The sequence below is a fragment of the Bombina bombina genome, chromosome 2, assembly GCF_027579735.1.
Source record: "Bombina bombina isolate aBomBom1 chromosome 2, aBomBom1.pri, whole genome shotgun sequence".
Classification (NCBI taxonomy): Eukaryota; Metazoa; Chordata; class Amphibia; order Anura; family Bombinatoridae; genus Bombina; species Bombina bombina.
This window is the reverse complement of record NC_069500.1, coordinates 491,359,058-491,383,696: the sequence shown is the minus strand read 5'-3', so window position 1 is coordinate 491,383,696 and position 24,639 is coordinate 491,359,058. Positions and strand designations below refer to the sequence as shown.

General features: G+C 40.4%; 1 protein-coding gene across 1 annotated transcript in view; it reads left to right on the top strand.

The window, feature by feature from the left end:
- TBC1D10A (TBC1 domain family member 10A) overlaps positions 1-24,639 on the top strand; it is a 162,204-nt gene that overhangs the window by 61,761 nt on the left and 75,804 nt on the right. The window contains exon 2 of the mRNA XM_053702201.1: positions 992-1,091. Within this exon, the coding sequence (XP_053558176.1) occupies positions 992-1,091 (100 nt within the window). The remainder of the gene's footprint in view (positions 1-991; positions 1,092-24,639) is intronic.

The following is a 24,639-nucleotide window of genomic DNA, read 5'->3' as shown; positions in this document are numbered from 1 at the left end:
GCAACCAAGCATTTGACTGGCCTTGCTTGCTGCACTGCGGCATTGTGTACCAAATTTTAAATCATCTGAAATAATAATTCCCAAGTCCCTTTCTTCTTCAGTTACAGTCAGTAATGTACCATTGAGACTATAATTGGCCTTTGGGTTTTTGGATCCTATATCCATAATTTTGCTCTTGGTTTCAGATCCCATTTATTTGACCAGTCCTTAGGTAAAGGATAAGTAGAACCGTTATCCAGAAACTGATTTGTATGTGTAACTAATGAAGTAGTGAAAAAATTATTATGAAACCTCTCGATCTCCGTACTTTATTGCAAGTTTAAAAATAGCACATCTAGTTAATTGTGCTTTATTGTACAGTGCTGTTTATTAAAGGGACAGTTTACTCAAAAATTTTCTCCTCTTTAATTTGTTGCCAATGATCCACTTTACCTGCTGGAGTGTATTAAATTGTTTACAAGTAGCTCCTTTACCCTTATATTGGCATTTGAAATTGTTAATTTAGCATGTGGTATCCCCACCTATTCTGAAAGTTTGTGGCCGCGCGTACCAGCAATAGATAAGCTTTGTAAACACAGCCAGCAGAAGAAATTACACTCCCAGTGTGATAAAGCAGAGATAAGGTAATAAAATGTTGATTTTCCATTGTTCTCTCAAAGTACTGGTGATTGTTTTAAGGACAGATATAAGATAAAGAAGCAGGTATATGTGCACAATGTGATACAGTAATGAGATCTGATTATACCTACAAGCTCAACCTATTTTATTAGGCTGTGGCTTCAAAACACAAAATCAGAGCTTTAATATACACAAAAAACCTTAAAAAGCTAATTTTCATACATTTGTTTACTCTGCAGTTGGTAAAAAAAGCAATTGTAAACACATTAAGGGAAAAACTATTTTACAGTACACTGTCCCTTTAAGGGGAAGCACAGTAAGGACTGTGAACAGTCTATGGACACTACTCTGACGGTTTAATTTCTTCATATAGGCTGGAGGAGCTGCCAGTAGAAGTGTTACGGCAAAGAGAGGCCAAATGGCTGGATATGCTGGGAAACTGGGATAAATGGATGGCAAAGAGGCACAAAAAGGTAGGTTGAGTAATGTAACATTCTCGTAGTTGTAAAGGCATCTACCCCACTCTCATAAATCTGTGGGTGATATTTTGACTTTATTGGTATGTCACGTAGAGACACCACTTCCCCAATGCATTCATTGCTGCTGGCTCCATTAAAGGGACAGTCTACACCAGAATTGTTATTGTTTTAAAAGATAGATAATCCCTTTATTACCCATTTCCCAGTTTTGCATAACTAACACAGTTATAATAATATACGTTTAACCTCTGTGATTATCTTGTATCTAAGCCTCTGCAAACTGCCCCTTTTTTCAGTTCTTTTGACAGACTTGCAGTCTATCCAATCAGTGCCTGCTCCCAGATAACTATTCGTGCACAAGCACAGTGTTATCTATATGAAATACGTGAACCAACACCCTCTAGTGGTGAAAAACTGTTAAAATGCAATCTGAAAGAGGTGGGCTTCAAGGTCTAAGAAATTAGCATATGAACCTCCTAGGTTAAACTTTCAACTAAGAATACCAAGAGAACAAAGCAAAATTGGTGATAAAAGTAAATTGGAAAATTGTTTAAAATTACATGCTCTATCTAAATCATGAAAGTTTATTTTGGCCTAGACTGTCCCTTTAATAGCTCCCTTTTGGTGGTTGGTGAACGTTTTGTTAAAATAATATGTACAAAAGGACATTTAGTCATTTTTATATATGTATAATATGTACCCACAGTTAAGCACAACATTAAATATCTGCTTGCAAAATGTTTAACAGCATTTTACACGTCATTTTGTTAGAACACTGTGTTTTGCAAGTCAAGTGCAATCCTTTGTAAACTCTTGAGTATGTTTGTTTCCAATGTTAATCGCCATTTATGACTAGAGATTTTGTACGACTATAAACAATCACATTGTAGCATGTACTAGAATTGGATAAACTGCAAACCAAATGCCCTTGGTGGAGTGGAAGTACAGTTGTCAGAAGTATTTTGCATCAAAGCAGGCAAATTATTATATTGCATTGTTGTTATTTTTCCTTAATTGAACAGTTTGTGGGGGATAGACAGTCAATAAACGTTTACATTTCTTCAGTGTATTTTGATACGATACTGTATGGATGCATACAACTGTGGAAATATAAGTTTAGCACCATTGTGAGTTGGTTTTACATCCACAGCTGCAGACCCACAGGTGCAGGTTTAAGTTCTACTATCTTTTTATGGGGCAAGGGGGACAGTATACTGATTTGCTGTACTTTCTGCCATCTATGAAAAGAAAAAAAAGGTTCACACTAGGGGATGGCTGGGCATGTAAATAAACACGCATGGTGTGAGCGCTAAACTTGTGTGCTCTGCAACGTTGCATAGTCTTCCACATATGTACAGCATCTAAACGCTGCAATTACATCAACTGCATAACCTAAAAATGAAGCATTTACTGTTCCTTTAAATCCATATTGAGCAACGAAAAGTTTCCTGTCCCATTCCAGCAGAGCAAGGGCCAGAACTGGGCGGATGGACTTTGATTCACGTGCAAGTACAAACCCTAGAAGCACGTGCAGCAGCTAAGGAGAAAATAGATCTTTAGTTTTATTTGTGCCTTTAATAATAAAAAAAACCCAACATACTCACTCACTGGTTCAACCACTTATCAGCATAGCCATTAATAACAAACTAAATGAGGTCACACATCAATAGTACAGCAGGGCAGGTCTCCTGATTATTAAACAGTTCCCTTCTAAGCAGCACAATAATATTGTCGCATACCTTTTTTCTTTATGCATCTATGAACTAAAGCAGTGACTACAAATAATCTTAAAGTGAAAATGCTTCAAAAAGGCTTTTAATCAGTAATTATTTTATTTATCTCATTTAACTTCAAAATGTAGATAACTTTATATTGCTTTAATTGTATTTTGTGTAAATCTTTGTATTTCCATCCAAACATAGCATCTTTTAACCAAAAATGTTTGATTCTAAGTGCTTATCTGTTAATCGTATCACTGTATTTGATGTGTATTAGTGTAAAATGTGAGTAAATAAAATATTAAAATACCCTTTAAAAAAATCCTTAGAAAGAGGGAGGTTTGTCACCTTAAAGGCTGGTGAGAATCAAGGCCTTTACGGTATCTGGGGGGCGGGAGGTATAGACGCCAGAGAATCTATAATCTATATATTTATATCCTTAAAGGACCACTTAACACAGAAGACTATCATAATCAGTAAATGCATAATAAAAATAAAATGCTAAAGCACTAATTTCAAATGAGCAGTAAAGTAAATCCATCAACTTTTGAAACACAGATACTTCATGTAAAAAACTCCTTTATTTGTTTTAACCGATCGCCGTTCTTAGCTGCTACAGCAGCCCACGGCTAAAAAAATGTTTTGCTAAGAGGTGACGTTTTCACCTCTTAGCCAATAGCCTTGCGGGAAATCCGGCTCCCATGGGCGCCAAGCCGGATTTACTGCACGGCTATTGGCTAAGAGGTGAAAACGTCACCTCTTAGCAAAAAATTTTTTAGCCGTGGGCTGCTGTAGCAGCTAAGAACGGCGATCGGTTAAAACAAATAAAGGAGCTTTCTCCAACATAGGTGTGTCCGGTCCACGGCGTCATCCTTACTTGTGGGATATTCTCTTCCCCAACAGGAAATGGCAAAGAGCCCAGCAAAGCTGGTCACATGATCCCTCCTAGGCTCCGCCTACCCCAGTCATTCTCTTTGCCGTTGTACAGGCAACATCTCCACGGAGATGGCTTAGAGTTTTTTAGTGTTTAACTGTAGTTTTTCATTATTCAATCAAGAGTTTGTTATTTTCAAATAGTGCTGGTACGTACTATTTACTCAGAAACAGAAAAGAGATGAAGAATTCTGTTTGTATGAGGAAAATGATTTTAGCAACCGTAACTAAAATCCATGGCTGTTCCACACAGGACTGTTGAGAGCATTAACTTCAGTTGGGGGAACAGTTTGCAGTCCTTTGCTGCTTGAGGTATGACACATTCTAACAAGACGATGTAATGCTGGAAGCTGTCATTTTCCCTATGGGATCCGGTAAGCCATGTTTATTACGATTGTAAATAAGGGCTTCACAAGGGCTTATTTAGACTGTAGACATTTTTTGGGCTAAATCGATTGATATTAACACTTATTTAGCCTTGAGGAATCATTTATTCTGGGTATTTTGATATAATTATATCGGCAGGCACTGTTTTAGACACCTTATTCTTTAGGGGCTTTCCCAAAGCATAGGCAGAGTCTCATTTTCGCGCCGGTGTTGCGCACTTGTTTTTGAGAGGCATGGCATGCAGTCGCATGTGAGAGGAGCTCTGATACTGATAATAGACTTCTGAAGGCATCATTTGGTATCGTATTCCCCTTGGGTTTGGTTGGGTCTCAGCAAAGCAGATACCAGGGACTGTAAAGGGGTTAAAGCTTAAAACGGCTCCGGTTCCGTTATTTTAAGGGTTAAAGCTTCCAAAATTGGTGTGCAATATTTTCAAGGCTTTAAGACACTGTGGTGAAAGTTTGGTGAATTTTGAACAATTCCTTCATGTTTTTTCGCAATTGCAGTAATAAAGTGTGTTCAGTTTAAAATTTAAAGTGACAGTAACGGTTTTATTTCAAAACGTTTTTTGTACTTTCTTATCAAGTTTATGCCTGTTTAACATGTCTGAACTACCAGATAGACTGTGTTCTGAATGTGGGGAAGCCAGAATTCCTATTCATTTAAATAAATGTGATTTATGTGATAATGACAATGATGCCCAAGATGATTCCTCAAGTGAGGGGAGTAAGCATGGTACTGCATCATTCCCTCCTTCGTCTACACGAGTCTTGCCCACTCAGGAGGCCCCTAGTACATCTAGCGCGCCAATACTCCTTACTATGCAACAATTAACGGCTGTAATGGATAATTCTGTCAAAAACATTTTAGCCAAAATGAACCCTTGTCAGCGTAAGCGTGGATGCTCTGTTTTAGTTACTGAAGAGCATGACGACGCTGATATTAATATCTCTGAAGGGCCCCTAACCCAATCTGAGGGAGCCAGGGAGGTTTTGTCTGAGGGAGAAATTACTGATTTAGGGAACATTTCTCAGCAGGCTGAATCTGATGTGATTACTTTTAAATTTAAATTGGAACATCTCCGCATTTTGCTTAAGGAGGTATTATCCACTCTGGATGATTGTGAAAATTTGGTCATCCCAGAGAAACTATGTAAAATGGACAAGTTCCTAGAGGTGCCGGGGCTCCCAGAAGCTTTTCCTATACCCAAGCGGGTGGCGGACATTGTTAATAAAGAATGGGAAAGGCCCGGTATTCCTTTCGTCCCTCCCCCCATATTTAAAAAATTGTTTCCTATGGTCGACCCCAGAAAGGACTTATGGCAGTCAGTCCCCAAGGTCGAGGGAGCGGTTTCTACTTTAAACAAACGCACCACTATTCCCATAGAGGATAGTTGTGCTTTCAAAGATCCTATGGATAAAAAATTAGAAGGTTTGCTTAAAAAGATGTTTGTTCAGCAGGGTTACCTTCTACAACCCATTTCATGCATTGTCCCTGTCACTACAGCCGCATATTTCTGGTTTGATGAACTGATTAAGGTGCTCGATAGTGACTCTCCTCCTTATGAGGAGATTATGGACAGAGTCAATGCTCTCAAATTGGCTAATTCTTTCACTCTAGACGCCTCTTTGCAATTGGCTAAGTTAGCGGCTAAGAATTCTGGGTTTGCTATTGTGGCGCGCAGAGCGCTTTGGTTGAAATCTTGGTCGGCTGATGCGTCTTCCAAGAACAAGCTACTAAACATTCCTTTCAAGGGGAAAACGCTGTTTGGTCCTGACTTGAAAGAGATTATCTCTGATATCACTGGGGGTAAGGGCCATGCCCTTCCTCAGGATCGGCCTTTCAAGGCAAAAAATAGACCTAATTTTCGTCCCTTTCGTAAAAACGGACCAGCCCAAGGTGCTACGTCCTCTAAGCAAGAGGGTAATACTTCTCAGGCCAAGCCAGCTTGGAGACCAATGCAAGGCTGGAACAAGGGAAAGCAGGCAAAGAAACCTGCCACTGCTACCAAGACAGCATGAAATATCGGCCCCCGATCCGGGACCGGATCTGGTGGGGGGCAGACTCTCTCTCTTCGCTCAGGCTTGGGCAAGAGATGTTCTGGATCCTTGGGCGCTAGAAATAGTCTCCCAGGGTTATCTTCTGGAATTCAAGGGACTTCCCCCAAGGGGAAGGTTCCACAGGTCTCAGTTGTCTTCAGACCACATAAAAAGACAGGCGTTCTTACATTGTGTAGAAGACCTGTTAAAAATGGGAGTGATTCATCCTGTTCCATTGAGAGAACAAGGGATGGGGTTCTACTCCAATCTGTTCATAGTTCCCAAAAAAGAGGGAACGTTCAGACCAATCCTAGATCTCAAGATCTTAAACAAATTTCTCAAGGTCCCATCTTTCAAGATGGAAACCATTCGAACTATCCTTCCTTCCATCCAGGAAGGTCAATTCATGACCACGGTGGATTTAAAGGATGCGTATCTACATATTCCTATCCACAAGGAACATCATCGGTTCCTAAGGTTTGCATTCCTGGACAAACATTACCAGTTCGTGGCGCTTCCTTTCGGATTAGCCACTGCTCCAAGGATTTTCACAAAGGTACTAGGGTCCCTTCTAGCTGTGCTAAGACCAAGGGGCATTGCAGTTGTACCTTACCTGGACGACATTCTGATTCAAGCGTCGTCCCTCCCTCGAGCAAAGGCTCACACGGACATCGTCCTGGCCTTTCTCAGATCGCACGGCTGGAAAGTGAACGTGGAAAAGAGTTCTCTATCCCCGTCAACAAGGGTTCCCTTCTTGGGAACAATTATAGACTCCTCAGAAATGAGGATTTTTCTAACAGAGGCCAGAAAGACAAAGCTTCTGGACTCTTGTCGAATACTTCATTCCGTTCCTCTTCCTTCCGTAGCTCAGTGCATGGAAGTGATCGGGTTGATGGTAGCGACAATGGACATAGTTCCTTTTGCGCGCATTCATCTAAGACCATTACAACTGTGCATGCTCAGTCAGTGGAATGGGGACTATACAGACTTGTCTCCAAAGATACAAGTAAATCAGAGGACCAGAGACTCACTCCGTTGGTGGCTGTCCCTGGACAACCTGTCACGAGGGATGACATTCCACAGACCAGAGTGGGTCATTGTCACGACCGACGCCAGTCTGATGGGCTGGGGCGCGGTCTGGGGATCCCTGAAAGCTCAGGGTCTTTGGTCTCGGGAAGAATCTCTTCTACCGATAAATATTCTGGAACTGAGAGCGATATTCAAGGCTCTCAAGGCTTGGCCTCAGCTAGCGGGGACCAAGTTCATACGGTTTCAATCAGACATTGCATCCGGGGGAGTGGGAACTCCATCCGGAAATCTTTGCCCAAGTCACTCAACTTTGGGGCATTCCAGACATGGATCTGATGGCCTCTCGTCAGAACTTCAAAGTTCCTTGCTACGGGTCCAGATCCAGGGATCCCAAGGCGGCTCTAGTGGATGCACTAGTAGCACCTTGGACCTTCAAACTAGCTTATGTGTTCCCGCCGTTTCCTCTCATCCCCAGGCTGGTAGCCAGGATCAATCAGGAGAGGGCGTCGGTGATCTTGATAGCTCCTGCGTGGCCACGCAGGACTTGGTATGCAGATCTGGTGAATATGTCATCGGCTCCACCTTGGAAGCTACCTTTGAGACGAGACCTTCTTGTTCAGGGTCCGTTCGAACATCCGAATCTGGTTTCACTCCAGCTGACTGCTTGGAGATTGAACGCTTGATTTTATCGAAGCGAGGTTTCTCAGATTCTGTTATCGATACTCTTGTTCAGGCCAGAAAGCCTGTAACTAGAAAGATTTACCACAAAATTTGGAAAAAATATATCTGTTGGTGTGAATCTAAAGGATTCCCTTGGGACAAGGTTAAGATTCCTAGGATTCTATCCTTCCTTCAAGAAGGATTGGAAAAAGGATTATCGGCAAGTTCCCTGAAGGGACAGATTTCTGCCTTGTCGGTGTTACTTCACAAAAAACTGGCAGCTGTGCCAGATGTTCAAGCCTTTGTTCAGGCTCTGGTTAGAATCAAGCCTGTTTACAAACCTTTGACTCCTCCTTGGAGTCTCAATCTAGTTCTTTCAGTTCTTCAGGGGGTTCCGTTTGAACCCTTACATTCCGTTGATATTAAGTTATTATCTTGGAAAGTTTTGTTTTTAGTTGCAATTTCTTCTGCTAGAAGAGTTTCAGAATTATCTGCTCTGCAGTGTTCTCCTCCTTATCTGGTGTTCCATGCAGATAAGGTGGTTTTACGTACTAAACCTGGTTTTCTTCCAAAAGTTGTTTCTAACAAAAACATTAACCAGGAGATTATCGTACCTTCTCTGTGTCCGAAACCAGTTTCAAAGAAGGAACGCTTGTTGCACAATTTGGATGTTGTTCGCGCTCTAAAATTCTATTTAGATGCTACAAAGGATTTTAGACAAACATCTTCCCTGTTTGTTGTTTATTCAGGTAAAAGGAGAGGTCAAAAAGCAACTTCTACCTCTCTCTCTTTTTGGATTAAAAGCATCATCAGATTGGCTTACGAGACTGCCGGACGGCAGCCTCCCGAAAGAATCACGGCTCATTCCACTAGGGCTGTGGCTTCCACATGGGCCTTCAAGAACGAGGCTTCTGTTGATCAGATATGTAGGGCAGCGACTTGGTCTTCACTGCACACTTTTACCAAATTTTACAAGTTTGATACTTTTGCTTCTTCTGAGGCTATTTTTGGGAGAAAGGTTTTGCAAGCCGTGGTGCCTTCCATTTAGGTGACCTGATTTGCTCCCTCCCTTCATCCGTGTCCTAAAGCTTTGGTATTGGTTCCCACAAGTAAGGATGACGCCGTGGACCGGACACACCTATGTTGGAGAAAACAGAATTTATGTTTACCTGATAAATTTCTTTCTCCAACGGTGTGTCCGGTCCACGGCCCGCCCTGGTTTTTTAATCAGGTCTGATAATTTATTTTCTTTAACTACAGTCACCACGGTACCATATGGTTTCTCCTATGCTATTATTCCTCCTTAACGTCGGTCGAATGACTGGGGTAGGCGGAGCCTAGGAGGGATCATGTGACCAGCTTTGCTGGGCTCTTTGCCATTTCCTGTTGGGGAAGAGAATATCCCACAAGTAAGGATGACGCCGTGGACCGGACACACCGTTGGAGAAAGAAATTTATCAGGTAAACATAAATTCTGTTTTCTACATGAAGTATCTTATACTTCATAAATGAAAGTCAATCCTAGCGCTTGTAAAATGCTAGGATTTACTTTCACTTTAAAGTTAGTTCTATTTTTCTTGCTACTGCATCCATCATGTGACAAACATCAGCAAATCACAAAATGCATATACATATATCCTTTGAATTCTTGCACATGCTCAGTAGGAGCTGGTGCCTCAAAGTGTGCAAATAAAACAATTGTACACATTTAGGTAAGTGAAGTGGAAAGTTGTGTAAAATTGTGTGCTGAGTCTGAATCATGAAAGTTTTTTTTTTTTTTTTTCCTTTTTCACTTTAGCGTTCCTTTTAAATCTATAATTGTTTGAATGGGTTATGGACTGGTACAAATTGCAACAAGCTCAGGCTTGTTGCTGCTTCTGTCCTAAGCATTAGATTGTTGTCTGAGGTTTACCAGAGATATGCATCAGCTGCGCTCTCTGTGTAATCTGTGGCTACTGGCATGGGGATTTCTGGAGAATGTCTTATTCAATATATCCATAGCATATTTATCAAAAATGAAAAGAAATAAAAAGTTTCCAAGTGCCAGACTGAATTACGTATATTAAAGTCATATGTTGCTTATTATACTTTCATTTGCTTGATATACTACTGTATTTATTGCATGGCTTTTTGAAGAATGGCGACAGCATTACATGTGGTTAGTTCCATATCTCATTCCAATAGGAATACAGCATTGTTTTCTAAAACTGAATGTATTCATGTATAAAATTTAAAGGGATACTAAACCCAAATTTTTTCTTTCATAATTCAGATAGATGAAGCATGCAATTTTAAACAACGCTCTACTTTACTCATATTATCAATTTGTCTTCATTCTCTTGCTATCTTTATTTAAAAAGCAGGAATGTAAATCTCTGGAGCCGGCCCATTTTAGGTTCAGCACCCTGGATAGCACTTGCTTATTGATGGCTACATTCAGCAAACAAATAAGCAAGCATAACCCAGGTTCTGAACCTATAACAAGAGAACAAAGAAAAATTGATAATAGGAGCATGAAAGTTGATTAAAATTGCCTGCTCTATCTGAATCATGAAATGAAAAAATGTGGGTTTAGTGTCCCTTTAATTTTCGTTATGGATCTGTTATCAGGCTGCACCTAAGTGGGAAGTGTTTTAATGCAAGCAGTTACTGTATGTCCCTTTCTGTTACTTCAGAGCTTGATCATTAGCTTTGCAGTCTGTCTTCTCCGGGCAGAAAGTGCACAAGTTCCCCATATAAAACCAGCAGCACTATCATTAGCCATCGGATTGGCTACTGTGCCAGTTACACATGTTGTCAAAATGTAGACCGTTGTATTAAAATGTGATATATATATATATCCAAACAATTTCCAGTTCAGCCCACCAAGAGACAGCAGCCTGGGTGCAAATATAAATAGTATAAGTAAACAGAAACAGATGCACTCTCAGGACTTCCACAAAATGTCTTTAATGGAACGTTTTCGGGGTGCTGATGAAGGGGTTGTGAACCCCGAAAACGTTCCATTAAAGAAATTTTGTGGAAGTCCTGAGAGTGCATCTGTTTCTGTTTACTTATATATATATATATTACTGTGTGTGGCTCTCCCTCCGCCCCATTTCCTTTTCTGTAGTGTAGTGATGTAGAGAGCAGTCCCACAGCTCTCTACGTCAGAGCTTTACAAACTTGTTATGTTGGTGACACACTTTTTAGACCTACATCATTTCGCAACACGGTAATTCAGTTGTACTAGCAAACGGGAGGTTAAACTAATTTGTTTTAAGCAAAACAGACACATACATAAATTATATAATAACGAAATGTATTTACAAGTAACAGTATGTAAGTGCAAGAATTAAAAAAAATAGTTTAATATCACCAATAGCTACTTACTATTTTAATGGGATGTATGAGGTTGATGGGATAAACACGGTTTCTGAATATTTACTAGAATATTAGATAAAGACACTCACATTTTATCATCAAGCATTTTTAAGCTTCCACTTCCTATCCATATATCAAGAGCAGGAGCAGCAATGCACTACTGGGAGCTAGCTGCAAAAAAAACACTGACTTCTGACTTCAGCTCATCGTTTTAAGCTGCCGCCCTCAGAGCTCTGTGAGTTCTGACTAACTACTGCCTGTGCTGCAAACACTTTGCTGTCCCACTCACTGACTACACATCCAGTCAGGAGCCAATTGAGGAGACTACACGTGCAGCCAGGAGCCAATGTGCCGCCAATAGGAATAGTTTAAGATCCCGCTGAGCTGTGTCAATAGGTTAAGATGATCTGTGACCCACTAGGTATCAATCACGTGTCAACCACATGATATGCGTAGTAGGCAGGCGGAAAGCGGAAACCAAAATTAAATTAAAATGTGTCTCGACACACAGTTTGGAAAGCACTGCTCTACGTAGTAATTATAACTAATGTGCATGTGCAGATCTATGCAGAGGCATGTCCGGCAATACACAGCAATTGGTAAACAGCCAACAAATAGAACATATGTTAGAATTTTAAAGGGAACTACATCACAAAAATCAAAGATTAAAAAGCTATTTAGCAAAATAATTAACTTTTACTACTTAACCATCACTTTTTAAATAGACTCATCTGTATCCAATAACCTCCTTTTACTTTTTAAATAATCCATTGCTGGTCTTTCTATGGAGAAGATGTCACGTTTTCAATAGAGCCAACAGCGAGACCGCACTATTTTATCAAGCCTTAAGGAGGGAGGGTCTAATAGTTATTATACCCTGACGATCCCTTAATGACCAGCAAAGTACAGGGTGAACTCTAGAACAATAGTAGCTGGTGCCTCAGAAAGTGTGCATATAAGAAAATGTAATAATGGAAGATATTTTGAAAGTCTCTTAAAACTGTACGATTTGTCTGAATCATGAAAGTTTAATTTTGGCTTTAGTGTTCCTTTTAAGTTTAATCGGGTTACATACTGGGTTTTTTCGCTGGCACACCGTAGTAGACACAATAAGTTGTTTCTCAAAATGGATAAACAGAAACTTTGCCATGCTTTTTCATTCTTGTTTATTTTCTTGTTAGGATAACTGATTATCCCTTTCATTCCCTCCCTCAGGATCAGCAGTTCTGTGTGGCATTCGAGAAGTATTTTTACTATGTGTGTAACCTCTTTGCTGAGTATAAACGCACAGACCTGCAGGGTTGATAGTGCTATAATTACATATTCTGTAGAATTAAAAGGACATTATAGTTTAAAAATATTCTTTATTTTTCAGCTAAGACACTACTGCAGCAACTAATATTCTTCGCGAAATTATGACAAAATTTACACCCCTCCCCCCATAAAAAGAAATAAAATCTTCTTTGGCTGCTGTAGATATTTATAACAAGCCCAATTCAGCATTTATTTTATGTTTAGTGCAGTTAAGTGTGTTTTTTTTTGTTTGTTTTTTTTTCTTAATCCTTTCTTTTCTTTCTTTTTTTTTCTTTTTTCGTCTTGTTGGGTTTGTTTCCTTTTCTGCACACACTCCCTGGCACGTGGTGTACAGACCTGCACTCTGCCAGCTACTCACAGGTCCTGCACCCTGGTGTTTCCCTTAGCTAGCCACTTGACATTTTTTTACTTTTTACATAAATGTAGTGTAGTGTACTTTCTGTATACATTGAAGTAATGGTAATTTATACATACTAACTGAAGGTATATACCATACATGACGTCCGCTAAACTGAAAAAATGACTGTATTTATCTTCTGTTTTAAAACTATTTTTTATAATGATTAAGTGAGCAGTTATACTCCGCACCTTTTGAGTTCTTAATATTTAGTGAAATAGAGAGCAGTCCCACCAACTCTCTATGAAGACAGCAAAACACATGCTATGCATGCGTATCCTGTGTATCCTTTGTGTGTCATTATGCATGCATATTCATTCTGTGAAAAAGAATTGGGCACCAAAGCGTATGTGCCCCAAGGCAGAACATAGAGTGATCTGATATGTCATCGCAGAAAATGCAGCATGTCTGCAGAAAGAACAGGAACTGTTAGCCCTTTAACTTTTCAGTGCTGCTCCACATTAGGCTGTTCTTTTTAAACAGAGCTGTTCTCTGGCTGCATTGTATAAGTTTTCCTTAACACAGGCCATCCAGAGCAAAGTGCTGTTTGAAGACAACAATCAAATATGCAGCAGTGCATTGATTTGTTGCCTGGCTATGAGATTTTTGCAAGCTCGTTCCCTAGCTTTTCACAGTCTGCAAAGCTGTTTTTCTCTGAATGTAAGCTGTTAGTATGAGCAAAGCACCTTTTTTATTACTACATTTCTATGTTAGACTAAGAGAAAAGGAAACAAATTAATTCAAGAAACATTTTACAATTGCTTTTTTCGTCTGCAGCTAATTTGCAATGCAGTTTTCAACTACTTCACTAGATTATACAACTTTAAATATTGCTTTATTCTCCAGTTAACCAACAAATTGCAATTGATCTGGTGCTTTAGTGTAACTGACAAATTTACAATTTTATTTTATTTAAAAATGACCTGCAGAAAAATTTTCACTAAAAAAATCTCATCGCAGAAAGGGAAAAAAAGTTCTGTCTCTGGGCGTATGTGTAGCTCTGCTATTTCATGCGAGCCATATGGCTGACGATAATTGGAGGATGAGTATTGAGAGGGGCCGGTGGGGTGATTGACATTAAAGAAGATATCTTAATGATTTAAAGTAAAAAGACTGAATAACAATTCATATACACACACATGTTTTTAAGGACAAATAATGTGCATATATGGAAAGTTTACCATCACTTTAAGCTTGTAGATATTTAGCTTTTAAAAGAATGTTATATTGCTGCTTCTTGTGATATTCTTGCAGCTTTATTGGATGGGGCTTCCCTGGAAATCAGTGAGACTGAATCTGACTGGGATACTTGTATTCTAAGCACAGTAGTTTTGTGTGTTTCTCAGACAGTATATTTCCTGAATAAAGCCTCAGACCAGGAATGCAGTTTGTGGCTCACTGACTTGTAGGGAAGCGAAAAACAAACCGTAGTTAACTCCTTAACAGTGTAATAACACAAAGTGAAATACAATAACAAAAATGACTGTGTACCAGACAGCGTGTTCTAAAATAGAAGGATATTAATAGAATTCCCTAAATGAGTTGAAGTTTTCTCCACATAACTTGTTTGCATTTCTCTTGTTTGGAGGTTACTTACAGAGCTTCAGAACAATGGAATCCAGATACACGTGCGGAGATGAACCTGATTCTTGTGCTTATATCCTTAAAAGGACATGAAACCCACAATATTTCTGTCATGAATCAGAGCATACAATTTTAAACATCTTTCCAATTTACTTCTGTTATCTAATTTGCTTCCTTTTCTTGGTATCCTTTGCTGAAGGAGTAGCAATGCACTACTGGTTAATGTTTAACATTGGGTGAGACAATGACGAGGCATATATGTACAGCCACCAATCAGCAGCAGCTCTTGAGCTTACATAGGTATGCTTTTCAACAAAGGATACAAAGAGCACAAAATAAATGATATAACAGAAGTACACTTTCTGGCTTTAACCATCTTTATCCATTTCATACTTCAAACCCTTTGAGTTCCCTATAACAGATGAACAAATGTTCTGTTGCAGAACATCTGAGCTTAAGAAATTTTAAGGGACACTAAATCTCTCTCAAATTTTTAATGTTTTTGTTTCTCAGAAAGAAACATAATGGTCCAGATTACAAGTGGAGCGTTATAGTTAGAGTGAGTAGTGTAAACGCGATTGTGAGACCACAGTGTTCTTTACAAGTGGCGCGCTGTTAAATTACCGCAAATTCTATGGGCGTTGGCAGGCAGAAATGTCCACTCGTATTACAAGTTAAAAGTAAATGCAAACGCAATAGCATTTAACACTTAAACTTTTTACACAACCTGAAAGGTCGTGCAGAGAGTTTGGACGTAGGAAATAGTTGCACTAAGCTATTCTATTTACCCCTAAACTGACACCTCGCACATTGCAAAGTAACCCACTACACTTTTAACCCCTAAACCACCATAGAGTAACCCACTACACTATTAACCCCTAAACCAACACAACCCCCATTGCAAAATAACCCACTACAATATTCATCCGTTGGGATGAAGATAAGAAGATCGCAGCCTGGATGAAGATGGGGCTCTGCTGTCCTGATTAATCTTTGAGTACCATCGTTGGTGTTAGGTGTGTTTTTTTTGTTTTTGTTTTTTGGGTGTAGTTTTTCTTTTAGTTTAGTTTAAGGTGGTTGTTTTTTTTTTTTTTTTTTTTTTAATATGGGCAACAAACGAACTAAATGCCCAGCCAAATGCCCGTTTCAGGGCAATTTTTAGAGAGCCCTTTTTTGGGAGGGGTAATGGGTTAATTTGTAGAGTGGTGATGTTTTTATTTTGTTTAGAAAAAAGTATGACACTTTACGTTAATGCCCTGCAAAAGACCCTCTTAGTGTTAGTATAGTTTCCTTCTTAATACGGGGAGAGTCCACAGCTGCATTCATTACTTATGGGAAATACAGAACCTGGCCACCAGGAGGAGGCTGACACCCCAGCCAAAGACTTTCCCTCATCCCCCAGTTATTCTTTGCCTTTCGTCACAGGAGGTTGGCAGAGAAGTGTCAGAAGATTATGGAGTAGTTCCTTAGGAAGGGTATCTGCCCTTCGAGATGGGGACTGGAGTTTTAAGTAGTCTTGTCAGCCTCTCAGTGAGAGCATTGATGAAAGTTAGAGTCTGGAGATGCAGGGAGAGTCTTTCTGCGACACCATCCAGACTCATATTAACAGCTCCATAAGCAATCCACGACATAGATTCCAGTAAGATTGTTTAAATTTTTACACACAGGATTAACGTTAGAAGACAGGGTCACAGTGAAACTCTTTTATCTTTATGGAATCAAGGGTTAATATCTCCTGAGGGGAATTATTGAACAATGGGGACTTTTAATCATATTTGTTATGTGATTTTGACTGCTTTTGTGTAGACACGTTTTGGGGCTCATAGGCTGATACAGAACGTACAGGTTATTTTCATTTTGAGAGCTGCGTAGTTTTATTAAGCTGGCACGCTTTTCCTTAGCAGGGGCGGTCCTGCATGATGCACCATGTGACCGGGAGTGGTCACGTTTTGCTTTTCTATTTCCGATTCCTGAGTGAGTGTCTGCGGAGAGGAGCCGATTTCTCTACCTGTCTGGATCATAGGAGGTGGTGAGTGCCACAGCCATTGGGGTATAAGGTGCCAGTTGTTTTTTTCCATAATTTTAATTTTGACGTGTTATGGAGGATTCTGATGTTTTAGAGGGGGATCACTCTGCTACAGAATTTGATACTTGCGTATATTGTGAGGAGGCCTGGGTAGACCAGCCCTCTCAATTATGTTCTGTATGCTGCAACAGGGTGTTCTCATCAACCAATGTTGAGATGTTAGAGACCACTGAGCCATCCGTCTCTTAGGATTATTCGTCCCGTTAGGTGTGTTCCCTAGAAGCTTCTGTTTCTACAAATGCAATTTTCCTGAATACTGCTGCTCCTTCGCCTGAAGGTTACTGCGCGGTTCCGCATGGTCATCTTTATGGCTTTAGCGGCTTTGCCTCTTCCTGCTACGTGCAAGTAAAGGGTTAATCCATGCACTCCTGTCGTGTAAGATGACGATTGTATCCGATCAGTCTTCTGGGGAAGCGGTGCCCTCTAAAGGCTTCAGAGGTAGAACCTTCAGGGTCGGAGTCTCCTGATTTGATTCCTCCGACTGAGGAGGATTTAGCATTTAGATTTAGAATGGCTTGCCTGTGTTTACTTCTGAGAGAGGTTTTGGCGATGTTAGAGGTTCCCAGTACTGATCCGTCAGCTGAATCTCAGTCCTCTAAATCAGATAGCGAGTTTGACTAGACGAGTGGAGAGTTATGGAGATCCTATTCCTTATCGTCTATATATTTTATATATATATATTTTTTTTTTGTATTTAGAATCCCAGTACCGAGCTCTAAGAGAAGTTTGTGTCGTATGACAGGCTGGACCTGTTTGTTTTTTGTTTTACACTCTCCTTTGGCTATTGCTTTTGTGCGCTTGCCTATTTTCTTTTCTATTTCGTTTAGGATAGTTTTTGATTTTAGAGCTCTGGGTTGTTGTAGAAACTCCTTTTAGGAAAACGTTTTGCCACTGGGATTTTGTTACTAGCGAATTTAAAGGTCTCTGTTCGGGGTGATTCCCTTGATGATTTCGAGACAATATTTAAGCAACGGAACTTATATTTCTTTATTTTGATTATTCTTAGTTTTCCTAGCACTGCTGGAACGTAAGAATTTTCCATTTGACCCTTGAGTTTTATGACAGATATGTCGTATCCTAGATGACAGGCTGGACCTGTTGGGGTACTAGTTTAAGTCTATTTCCTTCTATTCAAGAGAAGGAGTTATTTCTAGCTATTCTGGTTCAGAGCTGGTCCATCTATCCTAGATAACAGACGGGACCTGGTTTAGGTACTATCTTGGATGGGTGTTTTGATGCTGGATCATATGGATCCAGGGGACCTAGAGGCCAGAGCTAGACTTTCTGAGGGCCCACTACGGCTCATTGTCAGCAATCCACTTTCTGAGCGTGCTTTTCAGGAACGGATGTTTCCCTACACTCATTCCTTTGATCTGGATACCCGAAGGGTTTCGAATGTGTAGCTGAATGAGGAAGCAGATCGAGATTCTCAGGGCGTCCGTACCTATCCCAGGTTTTCCCCCTAGGGGGTTGTGGCCAGGGATCCTTAGACAGAACTATTGGATCCTTAACATTGCTTGGGAGGTCTATTTTAACCTTCTTTTTCGGCCATGTCACTCTTTTTCGAGGACTCGATCCTACAGGAGCAGACGTCAGTGAGTCTGATTGCTCTGGTTGTGCCAGCGAGTTCGTATAGCAGTTTAGGGGTTTCACCGCTATGGGAGTTAATTGTTGCAGAGATCTGCAGGGTCATGGTCCCTTTGGTGTCATGAGATCGTTTTGTCTTCTGATGCGGATTGCGAGAGGTCGCTTGGTCTTAGCTATGAGGTGTTTTTCTGAAAGGTTCGGTCCTTTCCTTCAGCTCGTAGTTGGTCCCTCGCCATCTATCTTAGGATGGAGGACCCCCTGTTTTTGCCAGGAGGAGCTAGTTCATCCTGACTCTATATATTGGATTTCCAGGGGTTCTTCTTTGTTCTCCTCCAGGATGCCCTGGAGAAGCTTCTTCCTAGCTAGTTCTTGTTCGAATGGGTGGCGAGCTGTAATAGCCTGATGGTTAGCTTAGCTGCCTAACAAGCGAAAGGTTACAGGTTGGAATCAGCTGTAGTTCCTTGCCCTGGTATGTGGGCTCACAAGCAGATTTTAGATACTGTTTGTTTTCCTGTCCCAGAGGTTCATTAAACTTCAGGCGTTCAGTTCCTTTTGCTAGGGCGCTGACTGCGGTCCGGCGGATGAGTTCTATCTGCTGCTCCTTTAGGAGTTTTTAGATTTTGTTTTTAGGGGGTTGCATCGGGTTCCTTTTGTACCTGTGCAGGTGGTGGTCTTTGAATTTTCTCTTCAATGATCTATTCCGTCTAAGAATATTCTCTACGTGCCATGGTCGCTATTGCAATACAGCAATCCGTACTCCTTTATTGGGGTTTCAGTTATAAGGAGACTATTTTCGAGTTTTGTTAGGGGCTTCTATCTAAGATTGTTACTTTTAATGTCATACTGGGAAGGCTTCTTCCTTTTTCTGCGAATCTTGTCTTGATGGTCTTTTTTTAAGACTACATTAGAATAGACAGTTTTTTTTTTTTGCTGTTGTATATTCATATCTGGGAGGTTCAAGGTTTTGGGAGACTTAGTTGAATTCCTTATTGTTAGTGGAGGAGTGTTATTTGCTTGACCTCGGAGACAGCGGGACACTAGCTTCTTCAGAGGTTTTTGGCTCTGTTTGAGAGCAGTCTTTTGGGGTCTGTGGCATGGGATCTTTATGGTTCTGATTGTTGGACGGTTCCTAACATTCTTGTTCCTTTTTGCTTCTGTTGAAGCAGTCTTCGGGAGAATGGGTTTGTTGCATGCTGTGGTACCCTCACGAGTGATCACTTCCGGTTTCGCTCCACGTGGAGCCCGACAGTCTAGCAGAGCATCGGAAGCGATCAGACAGGCTTCTTATGCTCTGCTTGTGTGCTGAGTGCCTCGGTGGGTCGAGGCACTCCAAATCTATTAAAATAAAATAATATAAAAATTTAAATAAAAAAAAAGTTTTTTTTTGTGTGTTTTTTTTTTTTTTTTAATATTATTATAAGCTCCATATAGCCCCCCTCCCCCACCCCATGAGGCTTCATAGATGGGGATGCCCAGTGGATCATAGGGCTTCTGGGGGTGTCCCTAGCCTGCCTCATCATAGGGGCCAGGCTAGGGTCATCCAATCTGAGCTTGCGCTATAATTTATTTTTTAATAATAAAATATCCCATTTGTCTGATCATGTCAATATTTGTAAATAGTGACTCTGATCAGTGTGGATCTCCCTCTCCTCACTTGCGTTTTTGTGGGAGACAGAGAGAGACCTGTGCTTAGGGGAGAGAGATTTACTTGAAATTTGTTAAAAATTGTGAGACCCAAAGGTTCTTTTCAGAGCCATTAACCCCTAGTTTGCCAGTGATCACTATAAATCACTGGCAGTAGCACAGCTGCACTTTTTTTTTTTTTGGTAATTTTTTTTTTTTTTTTTTGCGAGACCCAAAGGCTCTTTTCAGAGCCATTTAGTTAATTTAAATTTAAATTTTGTGTTGAAATTTTTTTTTTTTTTTAGTAATTTTTTTTCTCTCTGACAGATAAAATAAATGTCACAGAGAATATATAGTGCTGAGGAGGCATATGCCATCCTTGCATCAGAGTCAGACACCTCTATGAGGCCTATTTATAATATGTCTGTCGGACCTGATCCGACACTGCGGATCAGGTCCAACAGACATCGATGAATGCGGAGAGCAATTTGCTCTCCGTATTCAGCATTGCACCAGCAGCTCTTGTGAGCTGCTGGTGCAACGCCGCCCCCTGCAGACTCACGGCCAATCGGCCGCCAGCAGGGGGTGTCAATCATCCCGGTCGTACTAGATCGGGTTGATTTCCGGCTATTCCTGTCCGCCTCATCAGAGCAGGCGGACAGGGTTGTGGAACAGTGGTCTTTAGACCGCTGCTCCATAACATGTGTTTCTGGCGAGTCTGAAGACTCGCCAGAAACACGGGCCTTCAATCTCCGTTCGAAGCTTGATAGATAGGCCCCAAAGTCTGACTCAGATCCCAATTTTGACCCTGCCATATGCTCAGATACATCACTATTAGTTGAGACTGTATCGAATGATGTATCTGCGGCTGCTAGCCCCCCTGCCAGAAGTAGACATGTTGCTTCCATTGCCGCTGAAGAGTGGGTAACGCCTCATCACCAGAGGCCAAATATCCCACCCTTCACAGCAAATCCTGGCATCAATATGGATGTTGCATGATTTAGCCCCCCAACAGTTTCTGGAGGTGTTTCTGGGTGATGATGTAGTGGGGAACATTGTTGCCCAAACTAATTTATATGCCCATCAGATCTATGCTGCAAAGCCTGACTCATACTTGGCAAAGCAGCAATGGGCCCCCATCGATGTGCCAGAATTTAAAAGATTCTGGGCATTGACTATGCTGATGGGCATCATAAAGAAACCCTCCATTCACTCCTACTGGAGCAGTAGCCCTATCTGCTCTATCCCTATTTTTTTCCAGTGTATGTCGAGGAAGAGGTATGAAATGATTCTACATTTCATGCACTTCAGCGACAACAGCCTGTGCCCCCCTGGGGAGCATCCCCAATTTGACAGGCTGTAGAAAATCTGCCCCCTGATTACCCACTTTGCTGCCAGGTTTGCAGAGGCTTATACACCTGGAAGGAATATATGCATGGATGAATCCCTGATGAAGTATAAGGGAAGGCTGGGATCCAAGCAGTATATTCCTTCCAAGCACTCCAGGTATGGGGTAAAGGTGTATAAGCTCTGTGAGAGCGAGACTGGGTATACTCGGACCTTCTGGGTGAGGGAGAGAATAGCCACCTTGACCCTTCAGGTTGCCCAGAACATATGGGAACCACTGGCAAGATTGTCTGGAACCTGATATTACCCCTGATGAACAAAGGGTACCATTTTGTATTTAGATAATTTCTATACAAGTGTCCTTTTTGTTCAAGCTACTGTATTGCTTTGATACAGTAGCTTGCGGTACAATTAAAAAGAACCGCGCAGGTTTCCCAGGACAGCTTGCACGCACACGGCTACGAAAGGGGGAGACCTCAACTGCCAACATCTCCTCTTGGCACAGAGCTAAGTACACAGACAAGAAGGATGTATACCTTCTTTACCACCATCCGCAGAGAGAGGACTGGGGAGGTCTCTGTACGTGGCAGAGCTGAGAGCATAATGAAGTCAATGTGCATTCAAGGCCTATAACCGGCATATGGGTGGGGTTGATCTGGCAGATCAGCTACTGCAGCCCTACCTAATTTTGCGGAAGACAAGGGCCTGGTACAAAAATGTTGCAATTTACTTAATGCAGATTGCAACCCACAACGCTTTTTTGTTCAAAAAAAGCAAACCCCGTAATGAAAAATACTTTTTTACAGTTTCAGCTCCAGATCATTTTGAGGATTTTGTACCAAGATGCACCTGCTCCCCGGCGGCGATGGGAGAGAGCAGAGTTGGGGCTTTTTTTTGGTTATGTTCATTTAGTTTTTTTTTTTTTTTTTTTTTTTCTTTTACTGTGCTCGATTTTTTACATTTCACTACTTTTTATAAGTTCTAAAATTAGTGTTGTATTTTACCAAACCCCCTTTTTAAACCTATCCATGGGGGGCATGGGTGTACTCAGGGGGCCTTGCAGAAAACAATCTGGAGTGGGTTTTTTTTGCAATAACTTACAACAGGATCTCATAAATCATAGTCAAAAAGCAATGTGTGTGTAAAAATGAAAATTAAAAAATTACCACCATACACTTTGTCCAATTTTTTTGGCTAAAACAGTTGCATCAAAGCAAACCATATACAATACCGTTGGGTGCCAGCATTTCAAATACATACACTTTCATGGCAATAAATAAAACTGGGGTATGTGATAGGCCCCAAACTAAAGATAGGCCTATCAGAAGAAATACTCTCACTTTTAACTAACATTACAAGTAAATAAATTGTAACAGAACCTTCCCAAAATCCTGGCAAACCTATGCATGGGGGGCATAGGTGTACTCAGGATGTCTTGCAGAAAACAACCTGGAGTGTTTTCTTGCAATAACTTGCAACAGGCTCTCTTAAATCATAGTTAAAAAGCAATGTTTGTGGAAAAATAAAAATAGAATTATTACCGCCATACACTTTCTCCAATTTTTTTGGCTTAAAAGGTTTGCATCAAAGCACACCATATACAATACCTTGGGGTGTCAACATTTCAAATATATACACTTTTATGGCAATAAATTAAACTGGGGTATGTGATGGGCCCCAAACTAAAGATAGACCTATCAGAAGAAATACTCACACTTTTAACTAAAATTACAAGTCATAAAATTGTAACAGAACCTTCCCAAAATCCTGGCAAACCTATGCATGGGGGGCATAGGTGTACTCAGGAGGTCTTGCAATAACTTACAACAGGCTCTCCTAAATCATAGCCAAAAAGCAATGTGTGTGTAAAAATAAAAAAATGCCACCACACACTTTCTCCATTTTTTTTTTGACTAAAACAGTTGCATCAAAGGCATCAAAACACCACATATACAATACCTTGGGGTCTCAACTTCTGAAATATATGCGCGTTCATGCCGAGCAAATACATTGGAGTATGAAAAAAGGCCCCCCAAAAGAAGATAGTCAAAGAAGATATGTTAAATTTGAAAAAATCACAAACACATGTCAGAAGTTTGGCATTGCAAACCCCAAACAACCCAACAAACCTATGCATATGTGGTATCACTGTACTCAGGAGATCTTGCTGAATTAATATTGGGGTGTTCTTTTGTAGTAACACATAACAGGAACTTAGAATCCATGCTAAAGTACAATGTGTGTGAAAAATAACACAATAAAATTACTACCCAAAAGTTTGACAAAGACTGGTGGTTGACTTAGTGCATGGAAAGTTTTAAAATACCAGCTTGTCAAATAGCCTAGGGTGTCTACTTTTCAAAAATATATGGTTTGATGCGGATAAATTACAGATGTGAAAATTCCAAGTTGGAAAACTGGAGTGCATCCCCTAAAAATAAGGCTTTTTAGCCCCCTGAGAACCCGACAAACCTATTTATAGGTGGCATCACTGTACTCTGGAGATGTTGTTGAACACATATTGAGGTGTTTTGGGGCAGTAACACATAACAGGAACTAAGAATCCATGCCTAAAGTACAATGTGTGTGAAAAATAACACAAAAAATGACTACCCAAAAGTTTGACAAAGACTGGTGGTTGAATTAGTGCATGGAAAGTGTTAAAATGCCAGCATTTCAAATACCCTAGGGTGTCTACTCTTCAAAAATATTTGGTTTGATGGGGGTAAATTACATTGGCTGGCTTCAGAAATGTCCCAAATAGGACATGGGTGCATGATGACAGATGTGAAAATTCCAAGTTGGAAAACTGGAATGCACCCCCTAAAAATAAGGCCTTTTAGCCCCCAGAGAACCCGACAAACCTATACATAGGTGGTATCGCTGTACTTAAAATACCCCAAGTTTAATACCTTAGGTTGTCTTCTTTTTAAAAAAATATATATACATGTGAAGGGTTATTCAGGAATTCCTGACAGATATCAGTGTTACAATGTAACTATCGCTAGTTTTGGGGGGAAAAATGGTTTGGAAATAGCAAAGTGCTACTTGTACTTATTGCCCTATAACTTGCAAAAAAAGCAAAGAACATGTAAACATTGGGTATTTCTAAACTCAGGACAAAATTTAGAAACTATTTAGCATGGGTGTTTTTTGGTGGTTGTAGATGTGCAACAGATTTTGGGGGTCAAAGTTAGTGTTTAGGTTTTTTTCTCCATTTTTTTCATCATATTTTATAATATTTTTTATAGTAAATAAGATATGATGAAAATAATAGTATCTTTAAAAAGTCAATTTAATGGCAAGAAAAACGTTATAATATGTGTGGGTACAGTAAATGAGTAAGAGTAAAATTACAGCTAAACACAAACACCACAGAAATGTAAAAATAGCCCTGGTCCCAAACGGTCAGGAAATGGAAAAGTGCTGTGGTCACTAAGGGGTTAAAGGGATATGAAACCCCAATTTTTTCTCC